Source organism: Manacus vitellinus, unplaced genomic scaffold (genome assembly GCF_001715985.3).
Source record: "Manacus vitellinus isolate BGI_N305 unplaced genomic scaffold, ASM171598v3 scaffold_29_pilon, whole genome shotgun sequence".
NCBI lineage: Eukaryota > Metazoa > Chordata > Aves > Passeriformes > Pipridae > Manacus > Manacus vitellinus.
Genome location: NW_021940207.1, coordinates 4,711,627 through 4,730,566, shown reverse-complemented (window position 1 = coordinate 4,730,566; position 18,940 = coordinate 4,711,627). Strand labels below are relative to the sequence as shown.

The 18,940-nt window shown below is 46.5% G+C and overlaps 1 protein-coding gene across 2 annotated transcripts in view; it reads right to left on the bottom strand.

The window, feature by feature from the left end:
• The window catches only part of TP63 (tumor protein p63), a 103,524-nt gene that overhangs the window by 63,563 nt on the left and 21,021 nt on the right, over positions 1-18,940 (bottom strand). For both annotated transcript variants that reach the window (XM_029960778.1, XM_029960779.1), the window contains exon 3: positions 18,286-18,418. In XM_029960778.1, the coding sequence (XP_029816638.1) occupies positions 18,286-18,418 (133 nt within the window). The remainder of the gene's footprint in view (positions 1-18,285; positions 18,419-18,940) is intronic.

The following is an 18,940-nucleotide window of genomic DNA, read 5'->3' as shown; positions in this document are numbered from 1 at the left end:
ACACATTAGGTTTTATATAGCATCTATCCAAGTGCTTTCACTGAGATGTGGGGTACAGAGGTACTGCACAGATAAGCCTTTCTTTCTGGTACCTCCAGACTGCAGGAAGGGAGCAGGTGGTTTGCTCTCCTGGGCAGTGACCAGGCAACATCCCTCAGAGATTGCTTCCTTTACCCAGGTCTGGCTGAGGGCCACAGAGAAGGGGCAGTGGTAGAGGACGAGCCTTTGCCAAATGCAGTTGGGGTGACTAGTGCCATGTGGCAAAAACAGCCAAGGAAAGCCATAGCTTCATCCTCTGGTAGTTCTGAGCCAAATCCAGGCTGACAGCAAGGATAAGCTCCAGTCATACTTCTACTGCGCACCAATGAAGCTGATGCTCAAAAAAACCCCCTACATCTCAATCCCCAGATTCCTTAACCTTAAGCTAATGTTTGCTAAACCAATATCCCAGGACAGGTGCAAGAAACATTTTTCTCACTGAGGAGGTCCAGCTCCCTCAGGACATCCGCCCAGGCTACCATGGAGTCCCACATGCCTGCTTCTGCTAAAAGAAAGGACTCACATCCAGGGCACTACAGCCCAAACACAGGCATCTGAATTTGTATTTTAAAAGCTAAGATGGAAAGGAAGAACAAAACCAAAAATGCACCCTTCTGAACAGACCATCCTAACCCTCAAACTTATTTGCAGCCATCTATATTTAGTTTTTCTTAATTTCCAGTGTGAAGGAATGCTGCCAAAAAGCCAATAAAGCAGTGCACAAGTTCTCTTAGTATAAAAGTAGTTTCCCCCCTCCTCTCCCAAAACTACGATAAAAATCTTAACGGAAAGAGATTCTTTAATTTGTCTCCCACAAAGAGCAGGAAGATCTTCGGGAAGGATGACGGATATAATCAAAAGTCATGGCACATATTTCTTATCAGTGTTTGAACAAGATGTGTTTATTCTTTTGGCAGTGATTTAATTTGATTTTAGCAAACACTCCAAACTCTGCGTCATCATCTCAGTCAAACTGCAGAAGAATCCAGAATTCCTAAAGGGAATCTTCTCTTGTTCTCATCCTCCCCTCCCAGCACCCAGGAAACCTGGACAAGACCGGACAAACTTGCAGATACTCTCCTTCACACCCAATTCTGTGCATGCTTCCCCACAAACGTTTGAATACAACACAAAATTCCAGATGTGGAGATGAGGCAGGAAGACACAAGGAGATTCAAAGGGTTCCTGTTCATCAGCACCTCATCACCCTATTGTAAACACCCTAGTGTCTAAACACACAAGAAGAGATCTCCAGGGTCATCGAGTCCAGTGCTCTGCCAGCAAAGAGCTTCATCGTTCTTATAGCTGACCCAGATCAAATGCTGAGTTAGATTAAGCTGGAAAAGTGGTTGAGGCAGGTTCCACCTCCAGCCTCTCAGGGCTGTGATTCACTTCAGCACCCTTGTTCCCTCTCTCAGCTTTTCTCAGGGAGATTTTACCCATTTGGAAGGAACACCTCATCTCACTGTGGCATTCAGCACCACGCTTGCGGGCACAGGCGCCGAAGGGCTGTGGGCGATAGTGTGAGCTCACCACCCTGACCACGCAGCCCGACGTGGGGCTTGTGCAAGGGCCAGTTCCCAGGCTGCAGGGCGGAACGCACCGCACAGCCCGCGGGTGAGGAGGGCACAGCTCAGCATCTGCAAGCAAGCAGCGAGTAACCTGGGGCGGGTTGGGCAGAGCACCCCAAAAAAAGGGGGCTTTGGGTGAGAAGAGACTCCCTGCTCTCCATTTTAAAACTTAGTTTTAGTAGGGGAAAAAAGAAAAAAAATTAGATAAGTTTTTGTCTGTTTTTAAACTCAAAATATAGTCTACACTAAGTTTTTCATGAGGTGGTATGGCTGCCTTGTGACCAACCCAGCAACAGCTCTAAAATCTGAACTACAGCAAGCACCAATGACAACAAAGTGCTGCTTCTATTTGCACAGCGAGAGCTTTTTATTTTTACTTTTTTAAGGAAACCATGCCAAAGCCTACTTCTTGTTTGCAAGCTTAGGATGGGCGAGGTTCATCATCACCAATATATTTTTTAATTGAGCATTAACAAGTCTCCCTCTCTTTTGAGACGAGTCATTAGCAAGGCTGCTCTTCTTCAGAAATGAAGCCAAGTCAATGCTAATCGAGTTTTCCCTCCCCAGCGTACAACGCTTCGCTGGATGAACAAAGTCGGTGCACCTTGCTCAAACACAAGGAGGGAAAAGCGAGGGTGGGAGGAAAAAAAGAAAAAAAAAAAAATCCAGAGCTAAAGCCTTTTAAAAACTTCCCCTGACAGCAACAGTGATGAGCGGCATTTAAGCGGAGCGAGAACGCTCCTGAGCGCATCGCTTCTGACAGATGAGCCCAGCAAGTCAACCATAGGGACTCCACAGCCCCACCGCTGCTATTCAGCGAAAGTTGATCAGATAGCAGCAGACAAATAACACCAAGCAAACACTCCAAGAAGTGCTCTCTCCACATTTAAGAGTTTATAATTAACCTAGGAAGAGAGAAAAAAAAAAAAAGAGTCGCCCGTTTGGGTCTCCTGCACGGCGGCAGCAGCAGCACCCACTCGCACTCCCTGCGGAGGGGGACAGGGAGAGCACACTGGTTTCAGTTTAGCCCCTGCTCTCCCCGAGTCGCAAACCCGCCACCCCAGGCGTGCAAGCCCCAAGTGTGTACTTTTAACACGCTTTCCTCGCTAGCTATCGCATCTCCTAGCCACGTTCTTGGCCTTTCAATTTCTATTTTGTTTCCTCTTCCAAGAGGCTGAGCTCCTGTCTGCTTTGGGGCTCGTACCCCATGCCCTGCACTTGAAGCCTTTTCACCAGGAATACGCGGGTGCACACTCGCGCACACACAGAGGAGCTGTGGCTGCTTTGCCATTCTGGCAAGTGTCAACACAGCTGCTGTCTCCGCTGGAATGTAAACCAATATTGTCGTTAGATCTCCCTCAACCCCTGGTAACTTCCTGAAAGATTTGCACAGCGTGTGGCAATTCTCCCCACTGCCACCTTTACAAAGCATCGACCCAGCTGGTTAAAAGCCATTAAATAAATAATTAAAAAAAATTAAACCAAAGCTGCATCTGAAGTTTGCGTTCCACTCACACCCATGAGGTGGAAAGGGCTGTAGAAAGCAAAATGCATCCACTCTACACACGTTCATCCGCATATAATATGCTTATACAAACACCCCGTAGAAAATACCTTGCTGCTGCAAGTTACAAGGCAAGGTATTAACAACACTGAGTAAAAGAGTTACTGGTGTGGACGCAGCATTTGCAGCACAAAACCTTTCTCTGCATATTATTTTACTTAAAAAGTAATCTAAGAAGGGATTTATAACACATTTTTGTTATTTCCTAGATACCATCCACTTTTAACCACAAGCAGCAATTTTGGCAATAAAAGACTCGTAAAAGAGTTATAATGCAGTCAACATAGATAGTGTTCAGACTGCTACAGGAATGCAACCTGTGTGCATTGCCCACCATAAACGACTGCCTTGCCTTGCTTCCCCAACAAAAGAAAATTATGTTTGGCTGATCAAGGTTCCCAAAACAAATTTGCTGTCCCAAATATAAAGACTTGAAGTTCACTCTCATTCAAATATTTAGCCCAAACTCTTCCCATTGTAAAATGCAAAAGTTTCAAATAACAAGTGTATATTCTACACCTAACTTCAGGGGTGAAGAAATTGCACACATTCACTAAAAATAAAAATAATTAGCGATATCATAGCTCAAACCTAGAATCCTTACCTCGCTATACTGGGACTGGGCATTGTTTTCCAGGTACAACATGTTAGCAGTCAAATTGATCAATGCTGCTGTTCTTTCTTCTGGCTCCAGGATTTTGACAAACACCTCCCACCCCCTAGAAGACCCTAAAAATATGTGATGCTACTTGGAAGATAACAGGACTCAGAGTGTGCCTCTCTGCATAATTGAAGTTTCCCTTATATACCTAACCATAGGCAAGGAGGAGGAGGTGGGGCTCTCCTGCCTTACCTGTCCAATCTGTCAAAGTGCCACCTGGAGTCCTCCACTCCAGTGGAGAGAGGCCTCTCCCAGCTCATTAAGTAGTTAGAATTCCTTATCACCAATCTCTAAAAAGCAAAGGGAAGGGGGGGAAATGGACAGAAAAAAAAGAGAAAAAGAAAAAAAAGATAAAGACAGACAAGGAAAAGAAAGGAAACAATAACTTTCCCCTGTCACTTTTCTACAAGTTTGGGAACTCAAAAAATAGCCATGAAGCTGCTCCAAAGGAGCCCCTCTGAGAAACTTCCCCTATTTATTTTCTGAGAAGTCTCCAGGATTGTTTTTTTCAGGTGCAGGCTTTGCTGCTACCAAAGCCCAAAACGTTAGGGAAGGGATTGAGATGCAATGCTCGACACCGGCGGTGCAGTAACGCAGCCAAGTACCTGGCTGCTGCAGTGTGCAGGTTTGGGATAAAAATCCCAAGGAGCTGAGAATCAATCACTGGCTTCATGCACCATAATCCAGCTACATTCTCCATCATCTGTGTGCTCTCATACATGCTTACAGCCAACAGGTCCTGTGTTCACAGGGCATCACTCCAGCTACGTTTTTTCCCCTCCTTTGCAGTTGCTTCTAACTCACGCCAAGGAAATGTTAAAAAAAAGTAAAAAATGCAATTCATCCAAAGGGACTCACGATTTTGAATTAATATATGGGAAAAGTTTTTAGGTACTGCTCAGTAAAAAACAGCTGGATACTGTGCCCATAGCAAACTTTTCAAAAGTAAGAGCACTTAGCTGAGACTCAATCTGTGCGAGAGCAGAGCGCGCAGACGGGCAGATCGCAACGGCCCCATTGTGATTTTACTCTGAACAAGCAGACAAAATCCCCCCGTCCTGTCCTAGTGTCCCAAGCGGAGACATCCGGAGCGTGCCGGCGGTGCGAGGTCCGCCCGGAGCGGAGCTGGATCACCCCGATCCACCCCAAAACACCCCCGTGCGAGGGTTCGCCGAGCGAGCAGGATGCACGGCGAGAACAAAAGGCAGCTGCTCCCAAAGAGCAGGGTAAGCAAGGAGAAACAAAACACCTTTTTAAAGAGGTGGGGAGGGGGGGAAGAGAGGAAACCAAACATCCAGATCAGAGCGCGGCCGCCTGCCCGCCCAGCCTAATGACAGCGCTCCCTGGTTTTATTTGAGGACCTGTCGTCAAGCAGACCCGTGCCGGACTGCCGAGCACGGACTGCGAGCGCTCGCAGAAAACACCAAACCTCCCACCGCGAGTGCTGAGCGACCGACCCACAGGTGCTCTGCAGGGAGGGAGAGGGGACCCTGGCAGGGCTGAAACCCACACACGGCCTCAACACCTCCCTGAAGCTCAGCTTCTGCCCAGGAGCTGCTGCTGCTCCCTGCCACGCCTCGCCTCTGGGCATCACTTAACCCCAGCTCTCTGAGCACACAGGGAGGGGACTCGGGCTCACAGGGAGATGGAAGCAAGCGGGCTGTGCTTCTCACAGGGCCAACAGCTTTCTGGGCTGCCTTCTTCACCACACGGCAGCCTCTGTGAATTAAAGGACATTGCAAGCTCACACGAGCCTTTCTCCAGGCTAGAGACAGGCAGCACAATCCTAAGACTGCCACTAATAAAATGGAGCAAAACCATCTTCAGGCAGGAAGCGAAACAAGAACAAACACAGGGCAGAGGATCGCAGTACCCTCCTTCCCTCATAGCAGCTTCTTGCCACACGAAGCACAACACGGGTCTGATTTAGCTCCCACCCTGTGAGCACAGTTCAACAGGGGGCTGCTGGGCACAAGAGCAAAAGGTTTCAAGTGTTTCCAGTGCACTTTACCAATTCCTCCTCACCAAGCACAACGCAAGGAGGCACTTCCAAGAACAGGCTGCAGAGAGGAGCACTGAGCCCTCTCCAGAGAAGGCAGAGCCCTGCCTATCACCACCAGCAACATCCCAGCTCAGGCTGGGGCCATGCACAGCGTCAGTGCTCCTGAGCTACCAGGCAGCAAGAGCCTGCTGAGCACACAGATTTCCTACATCACAGGAAGAACTCAACAGAGCACTGCCATAGCCCCTTCCCCTCCTCTCCACCTTCCCCAGCACCATTTAACACCAGGGGCTATGCTTGATGTACTTACCTGACCTCATCCGAGATGGGCACAAGCCAAAAAGCCACACAAATGCTAATCTGGAGATATAGGCAAGGTTTCCAGGGAGCAGCCACAGCACCCTTACCAACTAGATCTTTGTAGCAGCACTGCAAAGCTTACACAGAGCTGGACATCAAACCAGAAGTCACCTCTGGATATCTGTTGTCCAATAGTGAGGAAAAGTTATGCTGCGCTCAGAGGACTATGATCTCTAAATACTGTCAAGTTTTTGATATTGCCCCACGAGTTCAAAATCTATGAACAGGATGGAGAGAGGACGAGAAGATAGACAGATAAATCTCCCAACTTCAGCAAGTCATTGCAAAAACCGCTTTCATAGCTATGCTATCAGAAGATCCTCCTTTTCCAGGTCATTAATGCAGCATTGTTGTGCTATGTATCTGCCATCTTCTGTCCCACAGGTGGTTGGAGGTGGCTGTGGGTGAAGCAACACCCAGATAGAAAGAGATATGTGGAAGTTTATCCAAAGAGATCTGCATGTCAAACACGAGGAGAAGTGTATATAGCATGAATAAATTGACATGTCAGCACAAATCCCTTCCCTCTGTACACACTGCCCTGACCTGGCTCAGTATTTCAGAGGCATTAGCCTGTGTGGTCACCTTGAAGTGGATGCTGGACAAGTGGCTTTTTGCAAATCAGTCATCCACAAGGGACACCAGGAAGGCCACCACCACTCCAACAGGGGTGGCAGGAGGTAACAGAGCATACAGCAGACACTGCACCCACCAGTGCTGCTGCAGCCCAGGCACAAGCATACCCCTCTCATCAGTCCAGGGATCCAAACTTTGTTTCACTGGCTCCAGACCTAAAGATGTTCATAAGATGCTTTCCCTTGTCCCATGGGCTGGTGTCATGCCTTGAATATTCGTACCGGCACTAATGGACAAGGGAAAAGCAAAGGCTTGAGCTTTTCTACCTTACCACCAGAAAGAAAAGCTCTCAGGCTCTCATTCTCTCCTTTTGTAGATGCAAAAAATTTCACATAGATGAGCCTCCAACAACCTAACAGCAGCCAGGCAGCCTATCTTAGAGGTTCTCAGAGGAAAACTTGACTCCCTGAAACACCGTATGTTTAAGTGGCTGAGTCATAAAAGCAGAATGACATCCCCCACCTCCTCAGACTGAACACTCACTTTTCAGCCATGGGGCAGTGATAGTTACAATTTGTTTGAGCCTTCTGGACAGGTCTCCAAGGGAAACACCAACTGTAATGGTCTGTAGTCATGGCAAGACAATCTTTGTAAATAGATATGTATGCCTCATCACAGCAATCAGAAAAAGCAAACAGATTCAGGCAAAGGCCCTCCTTTCACATGTTAAAAAGAATTACTTCATATTGAGGCCAGATGAACAAGGTTTAACTCTATTCTTCTAGTCCAATAAACTCTCTTCCACCCTGAACAGAAAAAGAACAAAGTAGAAAATAAAGAAATCAAGCCAAAGCAGCAAGAGAAAAGCCTGGCACTTCATGCTTTGGATACTTAGTTGGATTGAATTTTTTTAAAAAAAAGTAGCTTAGCCTCAGGAAAGGAAGTCTCCTTAAAGCAATTTACCTCCAATACTGTAGGAAACTAAAAATAATAATTGCTAGTTAGATTTGAAAGTTTCAGCTGCAACTCTCCCAGGTCTGACTCAGATATTCTAGAAAGCTTCTGGCAATGCTTTGTGGCTCCTGCTGGTATGTTGAAGAACAAAGTAATACGCAAACAAGACCCCTAAGTTTCCAAAATGAGCTGTCGGCCAAGCCAAACTGCTGATTCAGGCTCTTTGTTTGAATGCTCTTTCTCTGTGCTGTTATATGGTTCATCCCAGTCTCTCGCACCAGTACCACGTGCAAGTTCTCAACCTTCCTGGTCGCAAGGTAAGCGCGCAAAATCGTGACGATTAAAAATGTCATGACCACAATTGCAGTGTTAATTGGAGATTGCGTAATTTCTCGTAGAAGGGGGGGTGTGCACACACACCTGCCTGCATGTTAGGCGGTTCATGCAGAATTTTCTGCAGATCAAAGAAAAAAAATAATCTGCTCAGACCTCTCTGCTCCTACAAAAATAGCATCTGGATCAACCGCGTCACCATGGACTGTGACATTCACTGAACTCAGAAATGTTTACAAATTAGGACTGAGATAACAGAAGGAGGAGGGGGAAAAATAGAACAGTTTTTTGGTGCTGTTTTGTTGTGGTTTTTTTTCGTTACATCTGAATAACTGCTGAATGCTCAAAAAGCAAGCCTCCACCAATTGGCTTTGAGAGTCTTTCCAGTGAAGACTTCACAGGGACAGACATGATACTCTGCGACAGAAGACAGCCAGGTTAAAGAGTTAAAGGAAAATACTTTCGAGAAAATGTAAAAGTCAACCTGCCCTCTCGAAAACTCATGCAGAGTAAACTTCACTGCTAAAACCACAGGGAATGGAGGGAAAAACATCCCAGTCCCTGAAACAGGGACTTTCCTTTTTTTGTGTGTGTTTTTAATCCAAACATCTATAGCAAGATAGAACAAATAAAAAAAGAGAGATGATGCATAAAAGGCATCATCCTGCCTGCTGCTGACTGGCTACAGCCCTGTGTGCATCCTGGGCAGGCTGCTCTGGAGCAATGCGTGGAGCTGCAGTTCATCCCTGTGCAAGAGAGAGACCAGGCAGCCCCTGCTCTCAGAGCTAACCTGTCTGCTGCACCCGGGAGTACAAATTCAGTTCCCTCCTGGTTTCCTTACCACTGACCCAGGGACAGGTCGGAAGCCCAGAAATTCCTTTGGAATGCGCTCAAATGTATGAGCCTTCAAGCTACAAACATGCCCTGTCTGCAAGTGTTTAGTACTGAGGATCAATCCTTTCTTCCAAGGACTCCCATTGGCATTTTTTCCCCCCATTTTGAAAGTGCAGGGTAAATAGGTGGACTTGCCAAAAACAGGAGTAGAGCCCAGCTCCAGCCTTGCCCACAGTGCAGGACCCTTTCTCCTTCCCCAAGGAACAGGCCCTCCCCAAGGCAATCGCCTGTCACAACAGCCCTGCCCTCCGACCCTGGGTAAACATCTGCGCACGCTGCTTATTTGAGCTCCTACAGTCTCGTTATCTCCCCCAGAACACCCCCAGGGCTAATTAGAGAGTTAATGGCATCATGTCAGGAGATAACACTACATGGAGGGGAGCAGGGAGAGGGAAGGTGGAAAGGAATTGTGAAACAAAACCAGTTCCCTTCACAACTACTGTGCAATATTGGTTTAGGAAGGGTGCACACAGCCCTCGGGCACTCTGCCCTCTGGCTGCTGAGCTCCATTTAATGAGAGAGCAAAACACTCCTCCGGAGAGATTCAGCTCTCCAGCCAAGGTGATGCAAGGCTCCCACACCTGCCCTATGTCTGCACAACCAAAAACCCTCCAATACCATCAAGGGTCATTCCCATCAAAGTGCCAGCAAGGACTCACAGTTGGTGTATGACATAGGTTGGTCAAAGAGCATACAGATGATTTATTAAAAAGTGTTTCTGCTTATTCCTGGTGCTCCTTTTATCTAATTTTCTAACTTTTTCTGTACCCTACTGATTCTCTTTAAAGAACAGTTGCTTTCACTAAAAAAGCTGAGAGATAACACTGTATGAACACAGAGCTCTTGGCAAGGCAACACATAAGCCCACAAAACCACTGGCCAGCAGACACTTGAGCAGACACTTTTGCACTGACACTCATGCAGACACTCATGCATGGAAATATGACCAGGGGATTTTGGGGGTTCAAGCCTCTGCAGCTCTTTTGTTGGAGTAACAAGCCTCAACACTCAAACAGCATTTTTGCCTCATGAGGATCTTTGGATGCTCAAAACAGTATGATTGACCCTCTCCTTCCCTGCCCCCTCCCATATCTGTGAAATATTTTTTGAAAGTTAATAGAGGGTTACGCAAGAAAATTCATGAAAATTGCTGCTGATTGGCATAAACAGTCCCATCCCTCCAGCTGGAGGTGGGACAGGGTCATGGCACAAACCTGCATCCCAGAGACCAAGCGCTCTGGCCAGGGAAAGGGAAAAGGAGATAGCGACAGATTACAGAGCCTTTGTTTTCAGTTAGAGAAAGGAGCAAGTGTTGATAGACCAGGGCTGCTCTTGCACAAGCAGCAGAGGGGAAAGCGTTGTTCTTCCCTTATCTTGTGTAAACTACAGATTGCTCTCATGAAATGCACAACTGTTTATAAACGCACAATCATAGCAAGCTCTTTCCAACTAGACTCTGCTACACTGCCAACTCCCTCCCACCCAAACCCTTTCAAAATAATCCAGTATTGAAAAGAAGGTTACCACTTTGCAATAATTCGAGAACAGTCTTCCAAACCTCTGGTTAAACCCTGACCCTTCAACCAATGGCCATTCCCACTTCTCATGTTAACACGTCACTGTTATCCTACCTTGTGCCAGAGTGCTGGGGTACCACACACCTCCTGAGGCAGCCAGGAAGCTGGGTTATGCCTTGTTTCCTATGCAGAAATGTTGTACTTTGCAGTGCTGGTCTGTGGATGACCCTTGCCTGTTCTCACATGCCATGTCCAACACCAGTATGGCAATGGCCATGGGGTTCAGTTGTTGGGTTAGAGATCTTTCCCAGAAGACTGATCACTTTTGTTTCACACTTGTTTAATTTTAACCCAGTCTGGACATCCCCATGAGGTCCACCACACCCATCCATGTTCTCAAAGAGAAATAAGAGTACTTCAGGGTACCTTTTCCTTCTGTTTAAGCAAGCTGGAGATAAAAATCCATTCTTTTAGAGTGGCAGTTACATTCATTACTGAAAATTCCTTTGATCTTTTATTAATCTCTGCAAATTCAGATGTTGATTAGTGAAGAGTTCAGTTACCAGTGATTAAACGAACTCACCCCACAAACCACTCCTTAATCTATGCTTCACAGAGACTGATTTAATTTTTGACTGCCTGACAATTCACTCCCTCATTAATTTTAATGCTATCAAATCAATGACAGTGAGGTGGAAAGCAGATGGTACAGACATTCAGAAGAAAATATTACCTAGTCCAAAAGTCTCCCCATGAAATACTGGAGGAAAAAATAATAGTCATTAACAGGACTGTGGGCAGGATGTGCAGAACCACAAAGCAACATATACAGTGAGACTTTGGATGCATAAGACTCTCTTCAAAGCAAGAATCCCAATTAATGCAAGAAATGACTTTTAAAACAAAAGCTACACCCCACAGCTCTCTGCAGCACAGACACTTTGGCTGTGGTTGGACCAGGAAGGCGAGCAGGACACTCCCAGGGCTGTGCTCCAGGTCTGTCTTAGCCTGAAAGGAGCAACCTCTCCCTGGCACAGTCAGCTCTGCAGCTTGCAACAGCACTGAGAGGTGCTCTCCATCTTCCATCCATCTCAACCTACAAAGAGGGACACCACAAAGCTCCATGAAGTTTTCACTTGGCTGGATATAGGCAGTTCAATTCATCACCCTACTTCCAGCTAACAAGAGAAAAGGATCTTACATTCCTTCTTCCAGCAGCTCGGTTTAAAAACAACCAAAAATAACAATGCAAAACAAACACAAAAAGTCTAAAGGAAGGCAAACTCTGGGGATGGCCACTCCACTTCTACTGGTGTTCATGCTGCACTTCATGGCTTGCTGAAACGCCAGCCACCCAAGGGGTTTACCACTTACAGGCTATAACCCAATCAAAGTGCTCCCAAAAAATATGGAAATTATGGCTATAATTGGGGGGAGGGGGAAGGATAGAGGATCCTAAGAGGATCCTATCAACCAGGTAGAAACAGAGCAAAGTTCCCATCAAAACAGCATAAACCTTAAAACTTGCTCCACAGGCAAAAGTTCCTACAATCTATTGCTTCAAGATCAATTCAGTGTTTGTGCAGACCTTTTAAAGATGTAAAATAAGCACTATGCATTATTGCTCCATACTTGCTCAAGGAGCACGTGCAGCACCATGGAAACCTTTGGAGGCAGGCCTAGCTGCTTGGGGAAGATGTTTTCTGAAGTGACTGCTTCGCTTGTTCTGAGGTATTTGTATGTGGGCAGACGACAGGACTCCAATTGCTACACTCTTCCACTTCAGGTGCTCATAGCAATATGAATCGTGGAGTTAAAGCCACCCCTCCAGAGGAGAACAAACACCTCATCTCACATGTGGCTACCTTCCAGTAGTTTTGTGCTTTTTAGCTTAAAATTAGTTTATTCCTTCCCAAGATGGATGCAAAGCAAGATGCTCAAAGGGAAGAAATATTTAAAGGAATCTTAAATATGCTTCCAAAATGATCTATAGCACAGCAGACATATCACCCATTAGTTTTCTTCAATACCTTTGAGAATCCTGGGAGTTTACATCAAAATAAAACACTTGGTGTAAGGATATTCATCAACTGGTTGCATTCCTACAGGAAGAAATGAAGCCAGTCCTGGTCTGCAGCCAGAACCAGGGCCAAGTAGCACAGGAAAGGGAGCTAGGGAAAAATTATTTTAAAGAAACATGAATACGTCTTTAGACTCCTGATACACACAAGATGAGAGAAGTCTTCAAGCTCTGACCAAACTGAATGTACAAATGCATTCTTTACATTCATTCTTATCTGAAAGAATTGACCATTTCTAGATTTGGATCTGCAGCTCTAAATGTGATGATTAGATCATTTGGAGGGACCTACACTGCAGAAGATTAAACATTGAGTAAGATTACATAGCCAAGCCTAAATTAGGAGAGCTTCTGAGTTTAACTGCAAACAAGAGAGGTGCTGGAGGGAAGCTTCCAACAGAGTAATGCATTTGCTCATTATGGAAATGCCTGTGCATAATCTCAACTTTCTTTGCACGGCTATGGAACGAATAAATACCCACAAAGAAGAGAAACTTGGCAAGCCTCAAACTCTCTCAAGCACAAACCAGACAGTAATAAAAGCTTTGATCACATCCCTGTGCTGTACAAAGTCCTTCCTTCCTTTCTATGGTCAATCCAGGAATACTTAGGCATGGAAACAGATGGCCACACAACCCACTTTGCTGCATCTATTTATCAAATCAGCCTTATCCTCCAGGTGCAAAACCATTTCCCAACAAAATGCAGGACTGCAACACCTGCTAGAGCCTGTGGAAATACACACCATGTATTAGTCAGTCCCTGCACCAAGGCACTCTCCCTGCCCTGCTGTGGATACACAGGGACGTCCAGCCTGTCCCACAGTCTCGCCGCCCCTTAACCAGCATTCATCTGCTTCTTCAGCCATTACCGTGCAGCAAGTGGAGTCCTCCTGAACCACACAAACACTTTTAAGGAAGCAATTAAAAGCTAACACAGTTTAGAGCCTGTGCTTTAATATTAAAGTCTTGGATAGGACACCACAGACATCCTTCTGGGCAGTAAGTTGGATTTTTTTGTGTCTGCCCTTCGTAATGTTGCACATCTGATCCTGACCACAGCTCCCAGGTGATGGGGACCCAGGAATTCAGTGCATAGCTGCCAAGTATGAATTACTGAACTGATTTACACAGTACCAAGGCTGAGAGCATGCAGAAGAGAGCCAGCAGCTACCTTGGGTCAGAGTAGCTCCTCTACAGCCCACTGGGCTGCAGCAGGGGAGGGGATCTTGTACAAAGTGGCTTGGGTGGCTCCTTCATGCGCCTACAGCAAGCTAAATATGGGAAAGGTTTCTTGTTTCCACTGGGAATCATCAAACACCAGCTCTGAGATGTGTCATTGGTAAGAGGGCTGAGGCTGAGAACCTTGACACCTCCATGTCCTCCATGGGATGCATCCTGTCTATCCTAGAGCCAACAGTTATCTTCACCTCTATGTATAGAGGAGAACAGCAGTCACAGAGCTTCAGCTCTCACTTATAAAACTATGAAATGCATGTTGCACCTCAAAAATTTCTGTAGCTACCAGGCTTGGGACACCCACAGCCCATGAAGCTGAGCACCCAAACTCAAAAGGACAACCTCCTGTACTACACCACCATCTCCAAGGCAAAAACCCACCCCACAGGGAGCTCAGCGGTGCCTAATCAAGCCACACACAGCAAATCCCCACAGTTATTTGCAGAAGACGAGGAAGAACAAATAAATATCGAAAAGTAAAAAAAAAAAAGGACAAGGAATTCTCTCTGCCTTTTATGGGGAGGGATGGATCCAGGTTAAGAAAACTCTGACCACGGCGACTGTCTGGGCAAAAGGCATTCCACTGAACTGGTTAGGCAAGGGGCTGCGGGAGGACGGCTCGGCTCGCTCAGGGGCATGAAAGGAAGGTATGTACAGGGGGAGGGGGACAAGCTGCTCCATCACTGGGGACAGCACTGCAGCTCCTGCCAGCAAGCTCCCTGGAATCCTGGACATACTGCTGGGATGGTGGTGGCAGACGACTTACAGACTCTGCAAACCCCACAAATAACACTTTTATCAGGATGCTGCTCGCTGAAGTCCTTAGCCCAAAGCAGCTTTGTTTGGGTCCAGACTAGCATCTCTAAGCATTGCTGAACAGTTTACAGGACCTCTGAGGGATTGTGAAGGAAAGCAATTCTGCACCTGGTAGGTCAGACTGACAGCACTAAGAGGGCTCCAGGGCAATACAGGGTTATTGCACTGCCACACACTCATTCCTAGAGAGAGGTCTCCAGACCTCTCCTCCCTGTTGCTCCAGGGCATTTAGTCAGTCAGACAAAAATATAAAATTGCTATAACATTGCCTAATTTCTAGCACTGCAGGTTATAGGTTTTGTAAGCAGTGTTCCTCCTGAACGCAGGGAGCTAGACACCACCCCACCACAGACCCTGTGGTTGCTGGCTGCATCCTTGATCAGAGTAGAGGCTGAGGAACCCCTCTTTGGTGGGCTTAATGAATGGCAGGAGGCCCACAAAGACACACATTCAACTTACCTCCCTGGACATCCGCAGCTCCTTCCCACACTAGGGCCATGGCAGAAGCTAAACGTTCTCCACACCCACAGGGACCACCAGCCATTCACTCTGGTCATGCAAAAAGGCAGATCTTTGCTGGGATTTTCCAGTCTGCCTGTGGTTCACACCAGAGGAAAGGAAGGGGCACAGCCGACACCCTCACGGAGGGGCCACCCAGGACATTGTGAAAGAGCTGGTCACAAGGCACAGAGCCAGGGAAGGCTGCTGACTGTCTGGTGTTACACCAGACCCACAAACCCTCTTCCTGGCCCCTCCAGCTCTTTTCATCCCAAGACAGTGCAGATCACCAGTTTCTCTTACCCCTTTCTTAAATGGACACAGGAAGAATGTTTCTTCCTTAAAAAGAAGTGTGTGAGAACTGCAAGGGCTCAGATAAGAGGGATCTCTGTGTCACACAACCCTCTTCTCCAGCTCTCTCTCCACACAGTTGCATTTTCAAGGCAATGAACACAACTAATGGGTGTTCAGGAGGGCAGAACTTATGCTCACTTTCCAGCCCACTGGTAGGACAGTTTCTTCAGGCACTGTTCTGAATACTATAGCTCCTTCCCCACTGCCAACTCTATTGTGAACAAACAACTGTACCCCCAAAAGTTAAATAATACAAATAAAATTAAAAAAAATAATAAAAAAAATCACAGGTCTTACCAATACAACTGTTGGGATCAAAGGTGGACATCTTTTAAGACTGAAAGTTTCATTTTTCAGAAGTAAGTTGAAAGAAGGTGCAGAACTTATTTTAAAGGCTGATTGGGATTGCCTCAAAGTCTACACAAGGACAACTGCTTCAAAAACACCAGTCTTAATTGCTTTGCACCCATTTAAATCTCACATGGTGATACATTTTGGAGAAAAGCTGGCCTTGCTCTTTTCTTAAGACAAATGTAATACTATAAAGCCCTCTGCCTTGATCTCAGTGCTCATCTCCCAGGGCCCCTCTGTTTCTGCTGCATTCCTTTGTGTTTATCTGCCCTCTTCAACCCTTTGCTGCAATCAGCTGCGTGCAGCACCTCGTGTCTAGAAGTGACATGGCTGAGGTTACAGGAGAGACAGGTGCAAGGAAAGCTCGTGCCCTGAAGCTATCCAAAGGAAAAGAGAAGCTGGAGGGGAAGAGGGTTGTAAGGTATTTCAGATTAAAGCAAACACCTTGCCTCGGGCTACACATTCTCTGCTAACGCAAGCTGCAGCCGCTTTGAGCCCCAGAAACAGCAAAGCAAACACAGACTTCTCTGCAAGGGGAGTTGTCACCTGTCAGGGATGTTTGCAAATTTATAGGGAGGTGGTGGTGGTGGTAAGGGGAGTAAAAAGAGCTTTCCTCATTTTAAAAGACAGGCTGTTTGCACAGGTTTGCGATGCATATTTTGCTTTGTGAAGGCTTTTGTCCAGCATTCAACTGAGCAAAGGTGCTGTCTTCCACTGGAGACAAACTGGAACATTTGTTAATGTACATACATTAATGTACTCTAAGCTGGTGCCTTACAGTAAGGGTGAGGATAGGATGGAATTTCCCTGCTCCCCCTTCAGCTTGTCACGTCAGTGAAAAACACTTCTCAAAAAGAAGTCACCGTACAGCTTGGCCTCTCCAGAAATGCCTCCAACAAGGCTGGGATCAAGCCCATCATAAGCAAGAGGTTATTGCATAGAGAAAGCTGCTTGTGCCCTTCCCTAGCATCAGTGCTCACTTCAGCAAGGTTCAGAGAGGACAGGGGAAAGGGTCTTTTCATTCATGTTTCTCTGCTCCACAGACGGGAGAGGGAGACTCTGAACAGGCCTTCAGTGAGCCCGTCAGCCACCACTGTGCTCTGCAGACAGCTCAGAGGAGCTGGAGATGGGGAGGCTTTACTAGTGCTCAGTGCCACAAGTCCAGATTTGAGCGTGGAAGGAGCAAAGTTTCTGCTGATGACCCTTAAACTGGTGGGTATTGTTTTTTAAGAGGACATAGTTCAAGCAGACTATAACTATGCACTTTGAAAGTCAGAAGTCCCTGTAAACGTGGAGAATCTTTGGCCCATTGAAGAGATAACATTTCACTGGAGCTTTGCTATAGTGGTGGAAAAAGCTGAGATCCACATGCTGATGGAAGGCTTGTACCCCACCCCTCTGTGCCCCCAAAAATGCAGAATCAAAAGATAACCAGACTTAATTTCAGTCACCTCTCCTTGTGCACTTGGATTAGCTTCACCACATTAGCTGAGCACATACCCAACCTCAAATTGTCCTTTTAACCCTTTGTAACCTCCATGGAAAAAGAAGAGCACTGCAGTCTCCCCAGCAGTCACACCAAAGTAGCACTAACAGATCAAACTGTCTGTCATTGGGGACTGCAGTCAGCATGACCCAGGAGTTCTTTGCTTGCAGACACAATCCACCAGGTTACAAACACTGCCAGGATTCAAATTGCCAACATACCATTTTTGGGCACATTAAAAATTGTGGTTGATTAGCCAGGAAATCATATGGCACCACTTTCTCAGGATGGAAACAGTGGAACAAGAAAATTTACAGACACCAAAACAAATTCCAAACTACACATTATTTTTATCCTAAAGTATACAAAACCCAGGAAGAACAGAAACAGGACATGAACAACTCAAACTTCAAAATAGCTCCTGCTCCAGCCTGCAAGAACAGCACCTGGCTTCTTCAGTAGGGCTATTGCTAAGAAAGAGTCAGTCTGTTTGTGCCAAAAGCAATGAACCAACAACCACCAGTGCCTCATCTGCATTCCAGTCTTGAGCCATACTGATGAGACACCCATGGCCAAGACTCAATATAAACACTCTCTAGTCTGGAGAAACAGGAGGAAAAAAACCCAACTGTGGTCTGAAAAAAAATTTTCACTCCTATATGACCCTCAAGAGAACAAAAACCAGTGAAGAACCTCTGGCCTTGGTCAGCAAAATTGTGACTGCGCCCAGAACCCAAACAAGGCCACATAAAACTACCTCTAAGCAGGGAGAGTGCAGGGATGGTTGAGTAGTGTGTGAAAGAGACTCCCCAGCTCTCCTGCCAAGCTTAGCTGCCTCATCCCTCTCTCCTGCCATTGCTGTGGCAGGAGAAGGAGAGCAGGTCAGGAGTCAGCCAAGGGAGGAAGATGGACCTGGGGCAACACAGCTGGAATAGCTCCTGCAAAAATTCTCCATGTTTCCCCAAAGGTCAAGGAAGCTCTCACTACTCACCCACATTGGGTCATTGAGCTCCGTGTCCTGCACCCGGACGCAGTCCATGCTAATCTCAATTTTGTTTGTAGAGCCATTTTCAGATGGGCCATCGATGAAGTTTAAATCAATTGGTTGAACTGAGCATATTGGCCTGAAAAGAACACAGTACTAGAGTTAAAACTGGCCAAATTCCATTTTCCACCACCCCACCTTCCCTTCCCATGCCTCCTGCTAGGGTGTCATCCAGTACTTCGGCATAACCACGAACCAGTCTCATGACAAAGTAAGTTATTACTAACGAACAACTATCTCCTCACCCGCTGTACTACAGCAGCCCCAAACCAGGACAGGGCCTGGAGGGACATTTCACTTGCCTGACCAGAAAGATGAGATAAGAGTGCAAGAGTTAAATCACTGAAAGACAGAACTCATGGAGGATTTATAGCAGTAACTGTTTTAGCATTAGTCATGGCAAGTCAGGAATGGGAACAGAGTCAGTTTTATTTCCTTCATTGGACCTGGGAGGGTGAACTCTGCACCATCTTCACCTCCTTCCATTTCCTTAGGGGAAAATGCCAACCATGTGCCTTAGGTGATCACTTCCTAGAAAGCAGTCAGCTCAGCCAGAGGTCTTGAAGAGAGTCAGTGTCACTGCTGATCACTGCATTTGGTC